This window comes from Hippocampus comes, unplaced genomic scaffold, assembly GCF_001891065.2.
Source record: "Hippocampus comes isolate QL1 unplaced genomic scaffold, H_comes_QL1_v1.1 scaffold68, whole genome shotgun sequence".
NCBI classification, from domain to species: domain Eukaryota; kingdom Metazoa; phylum Chordata; class Actinopteri; order Syngnathiformes; family Syngnathidae; genus Hippocampus; species Hippocampus comes.
Window position 1 is genome coordinate 1,324,747 of NW_017805625.1, and position 19,463 is coordinate 1,344,209.

Sequence of the window (19,463 nt, forward strand, 5' to 3'; positions counted from 1 at the left end):
CTGCTTTTCCCTGCTGTCCAAAGCCACTAACATCAGAAGTGCGGCCAACATGGGTCAGAGCCAATCCTTTGCTCTGACGGAGCGCAAATGTATCACTGGCATGCATCGCTACCAAAGGATAACGTGGCGTGTCACGCGGCGCCATTGTGCATCACACAACAGGTTCAAACAGGTGGAAAATGTATTCAGAGAAGAAGAATATCAAGCTGGTTTTGAACGAGGTACATTTTCTGGATACAACAGTTTACAATCTGGACACATCTAGATACAATTTTTCCCCATTATGCCAAACAAGAACGGCTTGCGAATCTGATATCAGGGAAAAAAAAAAAAACACGTTGAAGACTGTCAGTGTCTTGGTACCTCTAATCTTGTCGTGTTAATGTATTTCCAGCTGTTGCTCGGCAGTCCACAGCGTATGAATTTTTAATGTGTTAAGACTGGCGATACTGTCATAGAATCCACTCGTTTGTGAGCAGTGCAGCAGTCAGCAAAGCTGTGGAGCCATTCGGTAGTAAACAGTGCCTTCCGCTGATTTGTATAAGAACTACACTGGCATCACTGTCGAGTGTTTCCCAACTCTTATTGAGCCGAGACACACATTTTACATCAAACAAACAGGAAGGCCCCAAAAAGTGATTTCCCTTTTGCCATCAAGCAGAAGCAACTGAATAATTGTGTCTCTCACTATACAGTTACATTGTTGGCATTCGATAAATGAGTGAGTCTCAAAATATGTAGTTTGAGTATAGTTATTGGTTCGCGGGCTCTCTCATCCATCCATTTTCAACACCGGACGCCACCCTGAACTGGTCGCCAGACTCACAGGGCACATACAGAGACAAACAGCCATTCACATCCATCACTCATCACTGAGTAGGAAACGATCACGCTCTTCCCGCTCACACGTCAGACGAGTGTATCACGACATAATCGGTGACCTGTAGTAAACAAAATGCTTTCCAAATCAATTAAGTATTTTTTCCCCCCTCTGGCACACTGGTGACCTCTCAAAACATCAAATCCCTGGTCAAAGTACATTCAAATTGTCTTATGATCTTGTTGCGAAGGCATTTTTTTGTATTCATAAACAATTGATAAAGCATCCTTTTCTCTCAATTTTTACACCATAAACACGCTATTTCAATGGGTTCCACAATGATGAAGCACATCTCAGTGAAAACGTTGCCAGCGCTAAACGCTACTGTGACGTGAATGACCCGGAGGCCAGGGTCCAGTCGGAGGACAGGTGGCAAGCTAATCATGTGGAAAATGAGAGCTTGGAAGGCAAGTGTAGTGTGGGCAAGGGGGCGCGCGGTTTTGCTCACAGGTCCCAACTCAGCTGGGAACAAGAGCAGCACCGTGTTCCGCCATGTTGTGCCAGCAAGACCCCCCTCGCCACACAAAAACCGCACAACTCTATTCCGTATCTTGTCACACCCACTCGGGAAGGCCGGCCCGAGCGCGTCTCCACGGGCCCCTTCACAACCTCATTTAGCGGTTTCTCAAGACACTAATTCATTAAGTCATTATGGTGATATAAAGAGGATAAATGATATTCTGACCTACCTGTCTGGTCAATGTAATCTAGTATTCCCCATTTGTCAATTATGTAAAGCGGTTGGAATTATACTGTACAAAGCCAACACAGCAGCCTATAGAGGTGGCAGACTGATCAGCGGCACTGCGGTTTAAACATCACATCGCGGCTAATTGCTTCTAAACTTACAGCTTTGTCACTGTCACGTAAAGAGCAGATATGATCAAGTGCTTTATTGTAAGTACGTGTAAAGTAGCTGGTGTGGCGACAGTAGAAACACTGACTGGCTAATGCTAAGGCACAATCACACGCTCATGTGCTAGCTTCTTTTACTCTTACAATTTAAGGATACTTTCAAACAATACATCAGCCATCATTTTTTTTTAATACAGTAATCCCTTTTTTACAGTGCGTTGTATTCTGCGTCCTGATTGGCTAAGGAACTGTAGACTATTGTCGACAGTCTCTGCGCCTCATCGCTGTACAGCTTGCCAAATTTTCTCCATGACAAAAGCCACAATAGCAACAAAACGTTCTGGACAGTATTTCTAAAAACCATCCGTTGTTTGTAAAAAAAAAAAAAAAAAAAAAAAGGTTCAAAACTGTCCTTAGAATCTATTTTTAAAATGCTGAAAAACGTCATCAACATTGGTGAAAGTATCCCATGAGCTATTAAGTATTGTCACTTTACAATTGATCAACAAACGATGTAAACACAATTGTTTGACGCCCCCCCCCTTGAAAAAACAATGGTTCCAATTGTGTAACTCTGTAGGCGCTTTGTCACAGAGGGAACAGATGAGATTTGCCATGTAACTGCAATACATCAAGCATGTTACAACATTGCGCTAATTAGATTCCTCAAAAAAACAAATGCAATTCCGATCAGAAGTAGCATCTGCAGTTGGTATTAGATGCATCATTCACAAGGCGAAGTGACTTGGATAGTGCATAGATTTATTGTCGAAAGCTCCCACAGATCCAATAGAATCCAGGGCTGGTTTCAGATCCGGTTTAGTCCCCCCACCCCCACCCCCCATTGGCCCACAGATAACTCGTATGTGACCTAGCAACTTCTTTTATAACCTTTGCCACTTTCATTTGAAATCCCAGTTTGTACAAATTAGAGCTCTAAACGCTTGAGCTGAGTCGCACTCCTCTGGGGCGATTAATTTGGTGGGGACAACATAAAACCCAGCAGAATGGGACAAATTTGTGACGGGAAAGACACAAAAATCGATTGTGTCCTTCCTTTTACTAAAAATGTAGTTGGTAGATCATCATACTTGCCACCAAAATTGGAAATATAATGATATCGGATGGTTATTTTTCCGTACGATCAGGACGTACCCTGTTGTGAGTCAATTAACGAGGAGAGTCCATCCATTAAACCTCCACCGGGGAGTGTGCGTGTGGCGTTTCAGCATCAGTATCAGCGGAAAAAAGCGATAATGGGTTGGCCAGTGAGAGAAAGATAGCTCCGCCGACACCATTACACTTTTTCAAGGAGCCACTGAAACGGCCAGTGTGATAAAAGGCATTAATGCAGCGATGGCTCATCAAAGTCAGGGACGAGTGGCCGACGCTTGCCGCAGCGATATATTGTTTGCTGGGCTCACCATTTTGCTACCCTCGCCAAAGCGCTACGTCAAGCAATCGCTGAGTACGCCGATTCGTGAAAAGCACCAGTATTGACTGTGTCACTTGACTCGACTGTTCTCGGACGACGAGAGATGAAATAACTTTTCCGTTGCCTGTAATCGTCAGCTTTGAAGGAAGTCTTACATTCCACAGTCTGCAACCCAAAAGATATATTATCAAACGTCAAAATTGCAGATTAGCAGACGAGGGGAAATCCATGAAAATCATCCTGTGATTTCGCCGACGATCTCAGATGTCAACTTCACAATTGCAAAAAAAAAAAAAAGAAGAACGAGCGCAAGCAGGCTTTTGATGCGATGTTAACAGAGTCACTGTTTGGAGCCATAAAAAGCCAAAGCAAAGTCTGTCTCCTGGGTTACCCCTTCTTTGAGAAAATAAGAAGGGCTGCAGGACAAGAAAAACAGGTCAATACCGCGGTGTTTTTCAGGCAGGCGTATTGCTGTATGTTTGTTTGAATGAAACTCAGAGAGGACTTATTGATCAACATTTCAGCATGGAAGGAAAAAAAAGGCCCCGCAATGACCTGAAATTGTCCCTCCATTTCAGCAAAATAAGGTCCACTCACAGAAGCGTCTTATCATTCCAAGAGAGGAAGCTGTGAAATTGAATGTGATCCATTCGCAAGGGGGGTTCTTCATTTGCACTAAGGGCCCTCGTTGACAACATTTTCATCAAATGGCATATGAAAGTTTGAATTGAGAAGCATTAACTGAAAAATAAAAATCCTTCATTGATGTCATAATCATGGCACTAATTCAACTATGGTAACATTTGCATAATCAATACCAGTCATTTTGTTGCGGTTAGGTGGCATCGTTGGCTCCATCTCATCTGCTGGCGTGCTGACAAGAATTGTAATTTCAAGCGGCCCTGACTTGAGAAAGCGGAACAAAATGAAATCCGTGTAACACCGGGGTTCTTTTTTAGTGCAGGGCCCAAATTAGAAATTTAGTCTCTCATCCCGGGATCCTGACTCATTAATATTTATTGCTACTTTTACTTTGTGGGAACACACTAAAAGCGAAGCCGTGACCCAATTTTGGGATCTGAATCACAGTTTAAGAATACATACGCACATTCTCAGATCAGAGAGAAACGCCATACGCTTTGCACCAATTTCAATGTAAAAATAATTAAGTAGCCCACTGATATCTCTCTGTGGATATGGAAAGAGGCACAGATCAGCGCATATGAGCATCAAAAGTGATGCTCGGAGACAGCAATGTGTTATCAAGATGCCAGAAGGCAAATCAGCATGCCTGTCCAGCCCATCCATATGTTCCGAAGGTGATGATAGCTACAGATACAAATGAAAGCTTCAAAAAAAAAAAAAAAGAATGAGAAGGATGTGAACATTCTTTGTGCGTTCTGAAGCATGTTGGTTATCATTTTCGCAAGTGGATTTCAGGCCACATTGAATGACTATACTGTCGGCCGCTCCCCGTCTGTCAAAGAACGATCGGCAGAGGCAAGACAAGCCGAGGAAAAACACAGGCAGAAGAAAGAAAAGCCATTTTGTCCCTGTCGCCCTATTAATTTGAAGAGAACTAGGAAATGCCAGCAGGATTAAATGTGTTACTCCCACATCCCACCCCCCTCTCTTTCCTTTCTCTCTCCAAATTCAAATTAAAGGATGGGGTGGAGCGGGGTGGGTGGGTTGCAGCGATGATGGTGGAAGAAGAGAAGAAAGGTGTTAATTGCTTGCCAATCGATAATTCTATAATTACTTTGTGACAAATGGCTGGCTTGTGGTGCTAGGGTAGGTTCAGAACAGGGCGCAAAGGGGTGAGGATGTTAAAAGGGAACGGCCATGATCAGGAACAGAAATATTTGCTTTGGTGCCTGCAGGCCCGGTTGCCCCCAGGGATTTGTGACAGGGAATTTACGTCAGGTTTAAACAAGAAGCCGAGCCTCCCAGGGGCTACTTTGCTGGCTGGGAGGAAGAGCAAGTGCACATAGGAAGATCCATGTGCACATAATGGCAGTCATCATGCACACTTTGGCTGATATTTGTTCTCGGGGCGAATGACTTATTGGATTCCTTACAGTAGACGAGACCGTGTGCGGCAGGAATGCGTTGGCTGGCACATCATCCTTTTTGCACCATTAAATTGTCAGGCCATTTCAAAAGGAAAATCGTGCAGTTAAAAACAAAAAAGAAAAAAAAAAAAAAAACCCTGACGCTGGTGTGTGATTTTAGCTGGATGAATTTGGGGGCTAGCGCCACCTGTCACAGTTCACTATCTTCCAATCGCAGTTTCATTATGCCAGTCGAGCATGAAGTGATGGCGTCTCCTTTGGCCATAAGGGCGAGCTTTCGGCTGACAGCAGGTGGGCTGTCTGGAGACCTGTCTAGGTCAAGCCACTGTGACACTTGGCGCCCCCTAGCTGCTATGGCTGGGCGGGGAAGGGTCAGACAGGCCAACGTGAGATTGATGGAGCGCCTTCACTCTTGTCAAATCACCTGTCAACGCACCCCTGGCACCGAATCCATTTTGTTCTAAGCCACCATTAACCTTGGACCACTTGGATTCATTTCCTTCCTCTACGGCCTGGGCCTTTGCTACCTTTGTCGACTACAGCTGCCAAGCTAGTTACTCGCCTCACCTTTTGTCGTGTTTGTTGAACTTTCGTCCACCCGCGGCTGACTTTTAAGCACTCGATGAGGAAAACGGTCTCTTCGTTGAGCTATTCGGAGGAAAATGACAACACATGATTCTAAAGCTGGGCAAACATTATGCAAATTAAGCCCTTTTCATTCCTGTTTCAAGCCTAATTCAGTCAGACACCTCACTTTTGAATTGGGGCCAATTTCAAGTTGGGTCAGGCATCATTAGTTGTCCAGTAGGTCCTCGGGGAGAAACAATGAGCCACTGACAGCTATCAAGCGATGATACAACAGCTGAATTTCAAATATTTGATCATGCGCAACAGTGAAGCAAAGTTTTAAGCAGTTGAGATTTTTGTCACCCCGAGTCCTTTTTCTTGCTACGCCGGAGCAAAGTTGATGAACAGCAAGCTGAAAATGTGTGTAGCTCTGTTGATGTGATTAGCATTAGCACCACGAGTCCACAGACACCAAGAATGTTTTCTTATATAATTTTTTTTTTTTTATATATACAACAATAAATCAAAATGCCCTCACTCAAGAACTATTGCTGCTCTTGATGTGCACGAATGGATTAAGTGATATAATTCATTTGAATTTTCAGTCACATCCCATTGTGCTCAATCTCAACATTAACACAGGGTTTGGGATAAAATTCAATGATCACCAAATTTGATAATGATGCCGTTCTCCTCCAAAATCATTTAGCTTCTTCAAAATCAGTTGATGGCGAACGTTGAAGCTTTTAAAGAACGACCTTTTAGACAAAAGCTTTAGAAATTCAGATGGGAGCTCTTCCTTGCATTTGGCTCTGAAAATGATCGATCACCTCGAGAGTTACAAGCGACTTGCGGTTGTTCTCTTAACTGCCCCACAAATTCCACTTTCGCTGAGCAGCTAACATCCATTTTCTTGCGCTTTCTCGCATCAATCAATATATGTAGTGAGTCCTTCCTTTTTATAGAAAGCACGTAAAAAAAATGCTAACTCAAATAGCGCTCCAGTAGCTTGCGCTTTGGGACTTTTAAAAGTCCACCGTTGATCTTCTAATGAATATGACCTGCCTAAAGAGTGATAGTACCAAAGAACAACATAGCCTCACTTCAGTCTTGAAGCTTAAGTATGGTTTTGTCATTTATTACAAATTATTACTTAGTATTTGATATTCTACTGTATGTTTGAAACTTGTATACATAAAGCATGGTTATGAGCAGATGTTTGATCATTTCACAAGCCTATAAAAGGGCGATTGGTCTGCCACTGGCTGCTGTAATACTGATTGATGTTGGGTAGGTGGGGGCCACTGCGCTGCCCTCAGACACACTCTGTTTATTTATACCGTCTGCCCACCTTACCACCACAGGGCTACATTTACTGAATTTACAGTCGGCAGACGAGGAAAAAAAATGCTAATCACGCAGCACATCTCTGAGGAAGAAGCAGGAGGCTCCTTCGATCCAAACTTTCCATGGCCATACCAGTTTTCATCAGGCTGAATCTTCTTCGCGTTCACTGCCAATATTGCTCTCTATAGTACCCATCTATTACTTGCTGCTCTGTCTCCTGGGGTGTGCACAAATTGGATCCAACAATGAGATGCCGTAATGATTTCTTCGCATATTTGGGCATGATTTTCATTAATATATTTCTGATATTATTGTTCTGGTTACGGTGCCACTAAAATTGCACTCTTCATGCAAAGGAAGTACTGTATCCTTATAAAGCAAGAGGATAAACTTGCCAGTGTCGTTATTTGAATCTAATGATGGCCTGAAAGCCACCCATGTTGAGTATTTTCCACCATTTATGCTGTTCAGGTTGAAGGGTGGCAAAAAGGTGCAGAACATTTCTGGTAAATGTTCACAAAATTTATGGGAATATTTAATCGAGAGTACAGAAAAGAAAGATGTTTTTATTTATACATATATATAAAAACATATGCCATCCTATCTGCTCGATCCAGTATTAAATTTAAAAGCTTTAAATTTTGCAGCGCGCACACACACACAGAAAAATTGTCAGCCCATCATTAAAGGTGCTGAATAGTGAAGGCCATGAAGTTGTGTTCCAATTCCGGAAGCTTTGAAGCGGTCAATTGTTGGATGGGAGCTGCCTTACAGAGCATGCAGTCTGTTCCACTGAGCACACAGTAGCGGAGGGATCAGCCCATGTCGCTGACAGGAATGTGTCACAAAGTGTTGGCCTGTCCACTGAACAGAGGCGCGAGCCTCAGATCACTGGCGTTGGCCCGCCTTCGGGTTATTCTTTATGGCTGTGTGGCTGAGTGGCTGGCTCTATGCTGTGCAGCCCTCCAGATGGATGCTGGAACAGCGTCGGCCACGGGGCTGAAAATCCCATCAAGGACCAGTTCCAGGCCCTTGCACTGGGAAGATGAAGCACACCTGCATGCCAGGGGACACAGGGCCAAACCTTTCTGCACTTCCATCACCAACGCCAACCGCAATCCTCTTCTCTCACAATGCTCTTCCCCCTCTCACTCTCTCTCTCTCAACTCCCTCCTTTTTCCTCACTTCTACAAGAAAAGACAGCAAGCTCAACCAGCCCGAATATGGAGTGTGGCCTTTGGGGTCTTGTGGTCCTCACTTGTTAAATAAAGGAGCCGAGCAGCTGATTGATTGACCCTCACCGGTGCCTGCATGTTAGCCCTGTGCCGTATGCCTTTTTATTCAGCCTTTGTTGACCAGACCCGCGTTAGATTCTCTTCCATGATGGATGACACCAATTTTCTGTCGAAACCCAGATGAGCCAGCCCTCCCTTGGTTTCTCCTCAGGTAACCGCGGCAAGCATGAAGGAACAAGAGTTAGCGAAAACCGCATCAATCAAAAATGCCACCGTGTAATATTTCCTGTGTGTTTTGACTTTTTGGTCAACATCTTGCCCCCACAAAAGCAGGTGAAATCATTTTCGCCCATTTCTTTTTTTCACTCTCGGTTTTACACTGTCAGAAATTTCGAGCAGATCACTAATCAGTGAGTTTAATTGACTTCCGTTGAAAAAAAAAACTCAGTGATTTCAAATTGCTCTTTTCTTGTCAGCACCAATTCATTGCCATTCAGGGATGTGTAAAAGAAAGAAGATATTTGAAGGTACTTCAGAGGTACCCGCTCAAGTGCTGCACTCTTTTGCAGATGGACACACAGGTGGAAACACAGGTGGGGAAAGAAGGGGGTGGGGAGTGCCCTGCCAGTTTTGTTTGCTCATGCATTACTTGTGTGGTGGAGTGTGTGTTCTCATAACATCTGGTCTTTCCTCCACAGACGCGTCACGGAGAGAACTCATTAACGAAGCTACACTGCACCCTCCTGGATGTTTGCAGCACCACATGCCCGTTTAAAAAAAAAAAAAAAAAAAACACTTTTCACTTTGGGTTTCATTCACCATTTGAGAAAGTTTAGACCAGGGGGTGCCCAACCTTTTTTGACCAATGATCTACTTTTTGATCTACCATACGCACGTACTTACACACGCCATAACAGCCATGAAGATGAATGAAACAGAAAAATAAATAGACACAAAACTTTTGTGAGTATGTGAAAAGAAAATCACTGCCTACCTTGGTGGAGACCTGACGCGTAGGCATGGGAGGCACTTTTGCAGCGTGGTCACGATCGGAGCTCACGTGTACCGTTTTAAAATGTTTGTCCAGATTTCCATTATTTGCCAGTGCCCTTGGGGAATTGTACACGAAACAAACACTGAATGAGAAGAAGAATAACAATTAAAGATAGAGCGCAATAGCTCTGATCGCAGACTGCTCACCGCTAACAACTTCCGGTGATGATGTCACGCGCCACCGTAGGTTAAAGGTGACCTGCTATTTTTTTTAATACATTATGTGAAATTGAGATTGATAGAATGCTAAGGGTGTGGTGTGCATTAACACAAAAATATATTATATTAATAACACGCACACAGACGTTTTTGGTCGTCCCCCCCCCCCCACACACACACACACACACTCTTTACCCTTGGTTTAGACCAGGGGTGTCAAACTCATTTCACATGGTGGGCCACATACGGCCTGGGTAGATGTCAAGTGGGCCGGACCATTAAAATGATACCATACTTTGCTATAAATAACCAAAACAACATGTCTTTCCTTTGTTTTGGTATAAAGAAGCACAAGAACATTAGGAAAATGTTGAAATTAAATGAACATATCTTTTACAAAACATTTCATGAAGCACCTTACATTTCCTTCGACAAATGTGCAATTTACTTTTATCATTCACATATATGCATTGCAACTGATCCCACTGATTGTACAAACTTTAACAAGTAATTGGTTTTGAAAAATAGAGTAATGCGCTTTAAGATTAAACGAGATTTATAAAGAAAGGAAGTTTTAAACCATTTACACGTGCATATAAAATCTAAATGTAATCCCTGCCTACACCTTACAAACTAAGGAGCGTGCTATTAAATGTGTAAATGTGAGAGTGCTATTGATAGCGTCTGCTGTCATGGGTCTGTCTCAGTGATGGACTGAGGCTGCTGTTGTCTTCTTCTCTGATCAAAACAGTGTCCCCTAGCGGACACTCAATGAATTGCACCTTATTAAAAATATTTATTCTGTGTCTTTTATGCATTTTCTTCACTTTTAAATTATCCTGTGGGCCTGATGGAACGGCCCGCGGACCGTATGTTTGACACCACTGCTTTACATAATCATCTCGCGGGCCGGATTAAAGTCCTTTGGGGGCCGGATCCGGCCCGCGGGCCGTACGTTTGACACCCCTGGTTTAGACCCAACTTCCAACTTGTTTTGTTATCGACTCACAAAAACATGGTTGGGAAGACTCAGACTCTGAAACTGTGTTGCTTTTTCTTTCCATGCTGAATTTTCCTCCAACCACCCCAGCATAAATTATCTCTCCAGCAGCCTCAGATACAAACAATATGATTGCAGAAAGCAAACAAATATTATTGATCGCTGCTAGACAGGGACAGCTAATCAATGGATGTATATCCTGCCCACGCTGGGCTTTGTGACGAGATCAATTTGAAGAAGGACGAAGTACCAGCAACTCAAGTAAAATAGTCGGGAAGCATATCAGCACGTTGCGAAATGGAATACATTTTGAAAACAAATGCACGAGTGAAGGTTGAAGTCAGAAATACAACGTGTGTCCTAGCGTTAAAACAAAAGAGCCACTTGTGTAATTTCTTTTTAATCTTAGTATCTAGCCGTACACTTTTACTCTCTGGCCCCACACAATGAACCATCAGATGATTTATTGATCTGAACCGTCTCCAAAGAACCTGTATAATTGTTTCATCATATCGCCATTATCACCCCAATGATGAGTCCCTCAAGGGCAAATCTTTCAATACTATATTGAAAGGCACACTATTTTTCATACTTTGTACATTGCACACCTCTAAATGTTCCATTTTTTTATATTGGTCCTTTTATTGCATGGCCTTTTAATTGACCTGAAATTCTGTTCTCCTACCTTTTTTTTAATGGAAGCCCGAAACATGTTACGTATTATTAAAAAGTGCTCACCATGGAGGTCAATGCCTTCATGAAACTGCATGTGAAGATAAACTCTATTGAATGAAAATAAACTTTGCGGGTCAGACGACAGTTAAAAAGGGCTTTATTGCATTCAACCCAAAATAAAAACATGCAATTGGATGCACTCAACAATCAGTCGCCCGGATCCCTCACAAATAAGTGTGTGCCACGTTCAAAAAGCAAGAAGCAAAGCAACATTCGACCCGAGACAATTCTTGTCATGAGGCAAGAGTGTCTGCGACAGAAATAGCAACTGAGTGAGAACTGCTATATATAGGCAGCACTGCGAGGATGAAACTATGTCAGAGGGTACACACAGAGGTTAATGTGTAAGCTATATGTCCAAGTCCACAGTCCAAATGAGTAGAAAGCAGACAGGGTAAATAATAACAATAATAATAATAATAATAATGCAATACGCATTTATGGAGGTAGCCTGGTAAAAACTTCACTTAGAAAGTTTAGGAGAGGGAAAAAAAAAATTCCTTTGTAGGAAGCAAAACACATCACAACTGAACTTGAACGTCATTGCATGCAGTACATCACATAAATATTCATAAATTATGTCATAAGATAAAAGTTTTAAGGGGATGGATTTTTAGACAGCTTTGCGAAAAATATTATCTCTGAAGTGTTTCTGTGGCATTTAAGGCTGTTCTGTCTGTGTTGTGCGTGACTCAATGAGTCAATGCAATAAGATGAGAGGCAATGCAAGTCGTTAAAAACAAACAGGACAAATTAGAATCTGCTCATTTCATGATATCGCAGTTTCAACTCCGCAATCCCGTGAATTAAAACAACAAAAGACAAATAACCTGAATTTCCCCGTGCTGACAAACTAAGGGTTCCTATTGTTTCTTAACAAACTCCGTATGATCTTGGTGGGTGGAAAACGTGCTTTTTAAACACCCGGAAACTATATTTAACGATCCAACAGGACGTGCGTACATATGTACATTCGCTCAGAGAAATCAAACCATCCCTCATCGGGCAATCGTGGTTTTGAGTAAAAATAAGAAAAAAAAGAAAAACTTCAAACTGAGCCTGAGCGAGGAATTACCTGAGAAAGCGTGTAAGATGCTTAGTACCCAAAAATTAACTTTTTTTTGAGACTTTCATAGTTACCGTATGTGCTGTGACTGTACCTAATTTGAAAATAGGATGACGATCAATGCAATGCAAAGACTTTCTGCGAAATGTGCAATTGCATTTGCAGTCAAAATTATTCAAACGCGATTTTACACGAATTTTTTAAAAAATGTATGAACATTCAATTGAGCCGTATTAAATAGATTAGCGGTGTTTCGTGATATTGTTCTTGTTTTGTTGCTTTCATTGCAAACAATTGCACATGTATAGACTCTACAAAAAAAAAAACATGCAGTGTGGTTATAATAATTTTGAGCGCTGTTGCATATCGAATCATCGGCCAAGAAAAGACTTCAGGCTCTCTCTGGTAAGATTTTGAGGCTCTTTGCGAGACCATTTAAATTTGAATTGAGACCTCTTTTATCTCTTTTAAGTCGTGATGATCAAAGAATCTCAGACTTTTCAAAGCAAGCGCTTCAATTTGGCCGCCCCCTCTTTCTACGCCCAAAGAAAGTAGGCAATTTCATCCAGGTCTACAGGATAATCCGTCAGGTGCAGTGGCTCTTTGATATCAAACCTCTCCCCTTTATAGCTTTTCCAGCGACCAGCCGGAAGGTAAATATCGCGCTCTTGCTTTCCAGGCTCTAAGACGGGCGCCACCATGAGATCATCTCCGATCAGAAACTGGGAGTCGATTTTATAGGCGGTCTCATCACCTGTGGCAATCCACCACAAGGGCCGTATAATTGGGTCACCGGTGTCCAGCACCTCGCCGGCCAGCTCCAAGACCCGCGGTGCGACGATACTCTGATGGAGGGCGGTGTATTTGCGGGCGATTTCGACAACCTCATTGTCGTATGCCCAAGGCGGGATCGAAAACTGCATTGTGGGCATGAACGCCGACAGCTCCAGCCAGCGGATGTAGAGTTCTCGGTCGGGCAAAGCCCGATTTCCATCGGTGCGGTTGAGATAGGCGTTTCCTCCGATCATGTCCGGTAGAATGAACTGATAACCCAGAATGCTGATGGTGAGCACCGTGGGGATAAGCGATTTGAGCCCCAACTCGTAGCCCCAAACAGAGTCCCGATCGATCGGCCTGAAGAAGCACGATATGTTTTGAGATTGGTAGCCACTGCGTAGCTCCGCTCGGTCATTGTACGGAATGGCCATCTCGGTGTAGCGCCTCGTGAAAAAACTCGGATCCCGAATGGGAGTTCTGGTGCTGAACTTCCATGGCAAGTAGTTGGTCTCGCCCGCGTCAAACTTGAACGAAGACACCCCGTATCTGGAGCGAAGGGAACGGAGCTGGGAGGCGAACCACTCACGAGCCTCTGGGTTCGTGAAGTCCACAATTCCGCCGATGCCGTTCCACCAGCGGACCAACGCTGGCAGCTGGCCCGAAGGCTCCCGCACAAACAGGCCCCTCTCCACACAAGCGTGGAAGTTCTCCGAGTTGTAGTTGACGAAAGGGTGAATCCAGAGGGACACGAGGAATCCGTCCGATTTGAGCTTCTGAAACATGGTTGAAGCATTGGGGAACTTTATCGGGTCAAACTCAAATTCCCCATAGCGGGGTGTGTAGCGGTCGTCCAGCTCCAGGTGGCTGCAGTTAAAGTTGTATTTGCGGATGTTGGCGGCATACGTCAGAAGTTTCTCTTGATTAATATCCGTCTTGTGAAGCGCCCATGTGGACCAGACGGGGTGCTGGAACATGGCCTGGGCGGGAACTTTGTTCGGTTTGTTGAAGTAGCGACGAACCATGTACTTGTGGATGGATGTCACGTCCAAGCCGACGCACACTCTGTAGCTGAGTTCAGCACACGGCGCCTCACCCGGGTTCGGCTTGAAGGGGCTGTCATCGTACCGCGCTTGGAAATACATGGTCTGCTCCGTGTCGTTCCAGCCCAGGTGAAACGGGACGGAATTATTAATTTTGATGGCCGTCGCGTTAGACGAAAGCCAATAGCTCTCCAAGATTCCTCCAAACTCGTTGCGATTGGCGTAGATGTCACTCGTCACGAACGGTTTGGGCGACTGCTGTCCGGAGATGGAAATAGGCCAGTGCTGAATAGCGGACACCGCGCCACCATACCAGTGGGCAAACTTGTATGTCATTGCGTGTGCGACAGAAATGTCGGGAACCAGCTCCTCCCAACGCACACGGTAGCACTGTACCGTGTCTTTGGGCCGCACCGTCTCAATGAAAAAGTTGAGGCTTCTATCAGTGGTGCGACCGCAGCTAAGAAGCTCGCCTTCTTTAGTGCACGAATCCAAATCCAATGTCCCTGACCTGCCAACAGATCAACACATTTGTGGTTTATCAAAGGGAGCGTGTTCCGGAGATGACATTTTTAGCAATCAACAAAAGTAAAAGTCCAACAATGAACGGCCGTTGAAATTGATTGATCAATCGTCAGTTTCTAAAGTCTTTGTCATTCTCATCCTAAAAATACCCAACCAACATCAGAAAGTTCACTTTAACTCAAATAGCACTTGCGTGAATCCAAAGTCAGTCAGAGGCCACTCACCTAAAATCCATTCGGAAAACAATAGCTCCTCCCTGGTTGCGGATAATGTAACCATCTTTATTTAGATCCAGGAGCTGAGTCTTGAGAAGCTCAGCTTTTCGGAGTGAAGCGATGTAGTAAGACCACGCGGATACGGCTGCAATCACGAGCATCAGGCCAAGAACGCCAGCTCCGACTAAGGGTCTGGTATCCCTGCTGTGTTTCAGCTTGGGAATAACATCTGTTATTGTGCCAGCAGCTCCTCCGGGAACAACCTGGTACATGACTTGTGCTGGTCACTGGACAAATTTTTGGCTTCACCCTCAATGGATCATGGAATTGCGCTCAAGGGAAACCTCTTTGTTTCGCTGCGGTCCAGTTGTCTGTCTGTGAAAGAGAGAGACTCGATATTATCTGGACAGTGACTTGACATGCATCTACCACATAATTAACCTGATTTACTTCAATCCAATTTCAACATATTTCAAAAATTCACACTTTTTGAAATAAAAATGAATTTTTGGAATGAGAAAAGGAATACCCTGAAATTCAACATTTTTTAACCGGAAATTCCACATTCATTCCTGATGGGACAGTCAACATCAAAAATTCCACATTCATTCCTGATGGGACAGTCAACATAACATATTCACATTGTAACCATTAGGAATTCAAAACATTCAACTCATTCAATTCTCCTTTGGAAGAATTTTAAACTTGCAAATAAAAAAAAAAATCCACGACCAAAAATTCAACAATTTTGCCACGAAAGCCCCCACAGAAAAAAAAAAAAAAATCGCTATTTATTCCCTATGACTCATTAAAAAAAGATTCACATCCACTGTTCGCATTTGAATTTCAAAACCTTCGGCACATTTAATTCACCCCTGTAACGGTTTTCATCATGCCAAAAATATCCATGTTCCACCGGTCCCACAAAAAAATTCCACATTCATTCCCACTTCATATCACTCAAAATCATTCCATATCATTCTACATGAATCCATGTGCATCCATATTTTTTCACTCAGCATTCAAATGCAGTTTCTCCAGAAATTACAAATAACATTGCAAAAAAAAAATAAAAATCACTGACCAAAAATTCATCAATTTTACCACTAAAACTCCCACCCAAAAAAAATCCCTAATTATTCCTGATGACTTCCGATGATTCACATCCACTGTTCTCATTTGAATTTCAAAACTTTCGGCACATTTAATTCACCCCTGTAACGGTTTTCATCATGCCAAAAATATCCATGTTCCACCGGTCCCACAAAAAAATTCCACATTCATTCCCACTCCACATCATTTAATAGCATTCTATATCATTTCATATCACTCAAAATCATTCCATATCATTCTACATGAATCCATGTGCATCCATATTTTTTCACTCAGCATTCAAATGCAGTTTCTCCAGAAATTACAAATGTCCAGTTATGAAATACAGTACATTCATTTTTGCAACCTGTTTCTCCATGTAATGCAGGTTCTACATTTGTCAGGATAAAGCCTGTGCTGCATTCCCAACACCATCTCGCATTATCTTTATTGATACATCAAGTGATTTCACAGCACAAAGAGGATGTCAACTTAAAAGGAATGTTTTGAGATCCAAACAACAAATCGACTCCCAATTACCCACGAGAGGATAAGGGATAGACTTTCCCTGCTGAATTTTAAACATACAACTTCAACTTAAGTCATTTGTATGTGAGGAAGTAGAAGCGGAAAGGAGAGGAGGGGGAGTTGGCTTTTCAGTCGAAGGAGGCAGAGGAAAGCATACTGAACCTTCTGCTTCATCGAGCAAGACAAAACAAAGCAAAGCTGGAAGTAAACCGGCTGCTTTTGGCCAACTTGGGGGGGATACAGAAGAAAAGACACAAAGAAACTCATCTGCATTTTGCATGAATATTTTGTAACACTGATACGGAAGGTATTGAATGTGGATTCAAATGTGCATCAGATAAAAGGTAAGCTAGTGCTCTCTAATTCCCCTTACTAGTGATTACCAATCGAAATGACTGATTCTGTGTTCAACCACCATCCGTATGGATTTTCCCCAAAGCAACATGAGTGATAAGATAAAGCCATCATTAATTAACTTTTGCGCTTCGAGCTTGTTCCTCTCCAGCTGCCGTACCAAAGCAGGAAGCAAGATAAACCCCCAAAAAAGTAAAGGTGTAGGGCACAAATTATGTGGCTTTGGCGATTTTTTTTTTGTAGGTCTCAGCAATTAGTGCTTGCATCAGATTTCCAACCCGCATCCAATTCAAATGCTTAGATGCACTGAACATCTGCACACACCCGCATGTGAACATGCACAAAATGCAGGTAAGCAACTACACACCGATGAGACAAAACTGGAGTGAGTTACATTTGCACTATGCTTACTGTTGCAAAAATGAAGCATACAAAAACAAAAACAAACAAAAAAAAAACATGACTTTTTTTTTTTTTCTGTGAAACACAGAGTAGGCTTGGTTATTTCCTGGAGCTGCTTTGCCCCACGGTGTCTTCAATTTCTGCAAAGTAGAATGAAATCTCAAAATTTTCAAGGCATTGCAGAGAGAGATATGCTGCTGCCTCGTGTCAGAAAGCAGTTGCGGGTCAACAGTCCAACAAGTTGCTAACCCCCAAGAACGGCTAACAACCAATCATGATCTAGTTTGAAGTACCCTGACTCAAATCTTATAAAATGGTCATGAATGTGTTAGTAGCTGACATATGAAGTCTAGAGAAGGGAAACTTCAAACCTAAGATAGGCAGACCGCTTTACTCGAAGACTGGCAAAACCATGTACCAAGCTTGATGGCAGTTACAAAAGTTGTTTGATTGCTGTAAGTTTTTCAAAAAGTTGTGCAGCAATACATGCAAAAATATGAAGTTATTCAGGGTGGCTTATTTTTCAAAATAACAGCTTGGATCGGAAAAAAAAACAGGAAAAAATGTCATTACTGTACATTTCACTGATGTTTAATTTATTAGTCCTTTTGTCAGCTTCGAGTTAATTCAATGACTACTGATGTTTCTTTCTGTTACAGAAGCGCACGAACAATTTTGTCCATGTGAAAATGTAATTTGGTCACTGAGACACATGACAAAGGATATTTGAAATATGCTATTTTGTGACTTGCGGAACTGTTCTGAAAGCATTGTGCATAACTGCAGGCTGAGTTTCCATTTTGGGGTTTCATTTGACATTTATTTTTCATTATAATAAGATTTTCTCAACACTCTCAAAATAATGGTTCACCCCGCAAAGAAAAACGTTTGGTGAATCAATGATTAAATCACTCACAAGTACTTTAACATTGGTTTATGAGATTCTTGAAATGAACGTGCATAACCATGTCTTTGCATAAACTGCTTTTATTTCACACAGAAAACACGCCAATTTTTCATTTTGCTACCGAGGGTTATTTCTAAAGCCATTTGCGTCAAAATCATTCGCTCTGGTTAAGTCGTTGACAGTGATTCGTCCTCTTGTGTACGAGTTTTGTAGTGTGAGAAAAAAAAATCTACATCTACGTTCTCAGCGATTGTGACAGTGGCAATAAACAAAAAACTTGCTGATGGAGTCACAACGCAAGCTTGTGAGAAATAACTGGACGTGCACAAAAAGGTTTACGTCATCGCTTCTCATGGATTTTTAAAAATATATTATTAAAACAGGACACAGATTTTGAAAAAAAACAATATATTCTACGCTGCACATTTACAACGTCTCAGTCTAGTTAGACACGGCGAACGTTATTTGAGTGTGCGTAAATTGAGGGCAACGTGCCAAACATTACCGAGGCAAACGAGCACTAAAACTCGTGCAAGAAGCCAGAGACAATTCCAACGTATTCACATGCTCAAAATAGTCATCATCAAAACTTTTTTCCCTACCGAACTATGCAGAAACGAACCGGGATCGACTTGTTGTTCCACACAACTCCAAGCTGAGTCCAGAGAGTGAGAGAGAGAAAAAAAAACTGAAAAGTTTCAAGACATGTTGCGAATCCGCCTTGTCCCCGCGCACTGAATCATGGGAGATGTAGTGTAAACGTGATACGAATTTATTGAAATATACGGTAATTGCTTCGTTGATTATTACTGAAGTACTTATTAATAATTGCGTAGTTTCCAATATTGTGGCATTTATTTTAGTCAAACTAAGAATCCACCGTGAAGCTGAATTTGCGTTTTTTTTTAAATAAAATAAAAATGTCTAGTTGAATTTAAAACATCACGCACAATAAAATGAGTCAAAATCATAGCTGAACATGGTAATTTGGTTAAAAGAAGAATTTTGAAGCCCTCGTAATGGATATCGATGGATTATGCTTGAGTGCCTAACGTGACCATTGAGCGGAATAACTGTTTACTGAGACATTTTGGTTTTATGAATACAAAGCATTACGACCTAACGTGCTAACTGAACCGTTTTGCTGGAGAGTGTCTTCTTTGCCTTCAGAGAGTTGCTTTCAAAGTACGTTCCCAGTCGTCCTTAGCCTGACCACACT

At 42.5% G+C, this 19,463-nt stretch overlaps 1 protein-coding gene across 3 annotated transcripts; it reads right to left on the reverse strand.

Moving 5' to 3' along the window:
• Positions 1-11,418: 11,418 nt before the first annotated feature.
• Positions 11,419-19,454, reverse strand: myorg (myogenesis regulating glycosidase). 3 transcript variants are annotated; one of them, XM_019881253.1, is made up of 3 exons: positions 18,867-19,454; positions 14,971-15,336; positions 11,419-14,732 (listed from the first exon to the last, which is right to left on the reverse strand). In XM_019881253.1, the coding sequence occupies exons 2-3, from the start codon at positions 15,231-15,233 to the stop codon at positions 12,941-12,943; spliced, it is 2,055 nt and encodes a 684-aa protein (XP_019736812.1). In that variant the 5' UTR covers positions 15,234-15,336; positions 18,867-19,454; the 3' UTR covers positions 11,419-12,940. The 3 variants fall into 3 exon arrangements, with proteins under 3 accessions (XP_019736812.1, XP_019736811.1, XP_019736810.1); XM_019881252.1 differs by having other exon boundaries at positions 14,971-15,332; positions 18,847-19,454; XM_019881251.1 differs by having other exon boundaries at positions 18,847-19,454.
• Between the last annotated feature and the right edge of the window lie 9 nt (positions 19,455-19,463).

Bases quoted from the DNA above. Each gene is read 5' to 3' on its own strand.
- myorg (XM_019881253.1), bottom strand. From the start codon at position 15,233: ATGTACCAGGTTGTTCCCGGAGGAGCTGCTGGCACAATAACAGATGTT. The intron at 14,733-14,970 runs GTGAGTGGCCTC...ATCTGTTGGCAG, and splicing joins GTTTTCCGAATGGATTTTAG to GTCAGGGACATTGGATTTGG.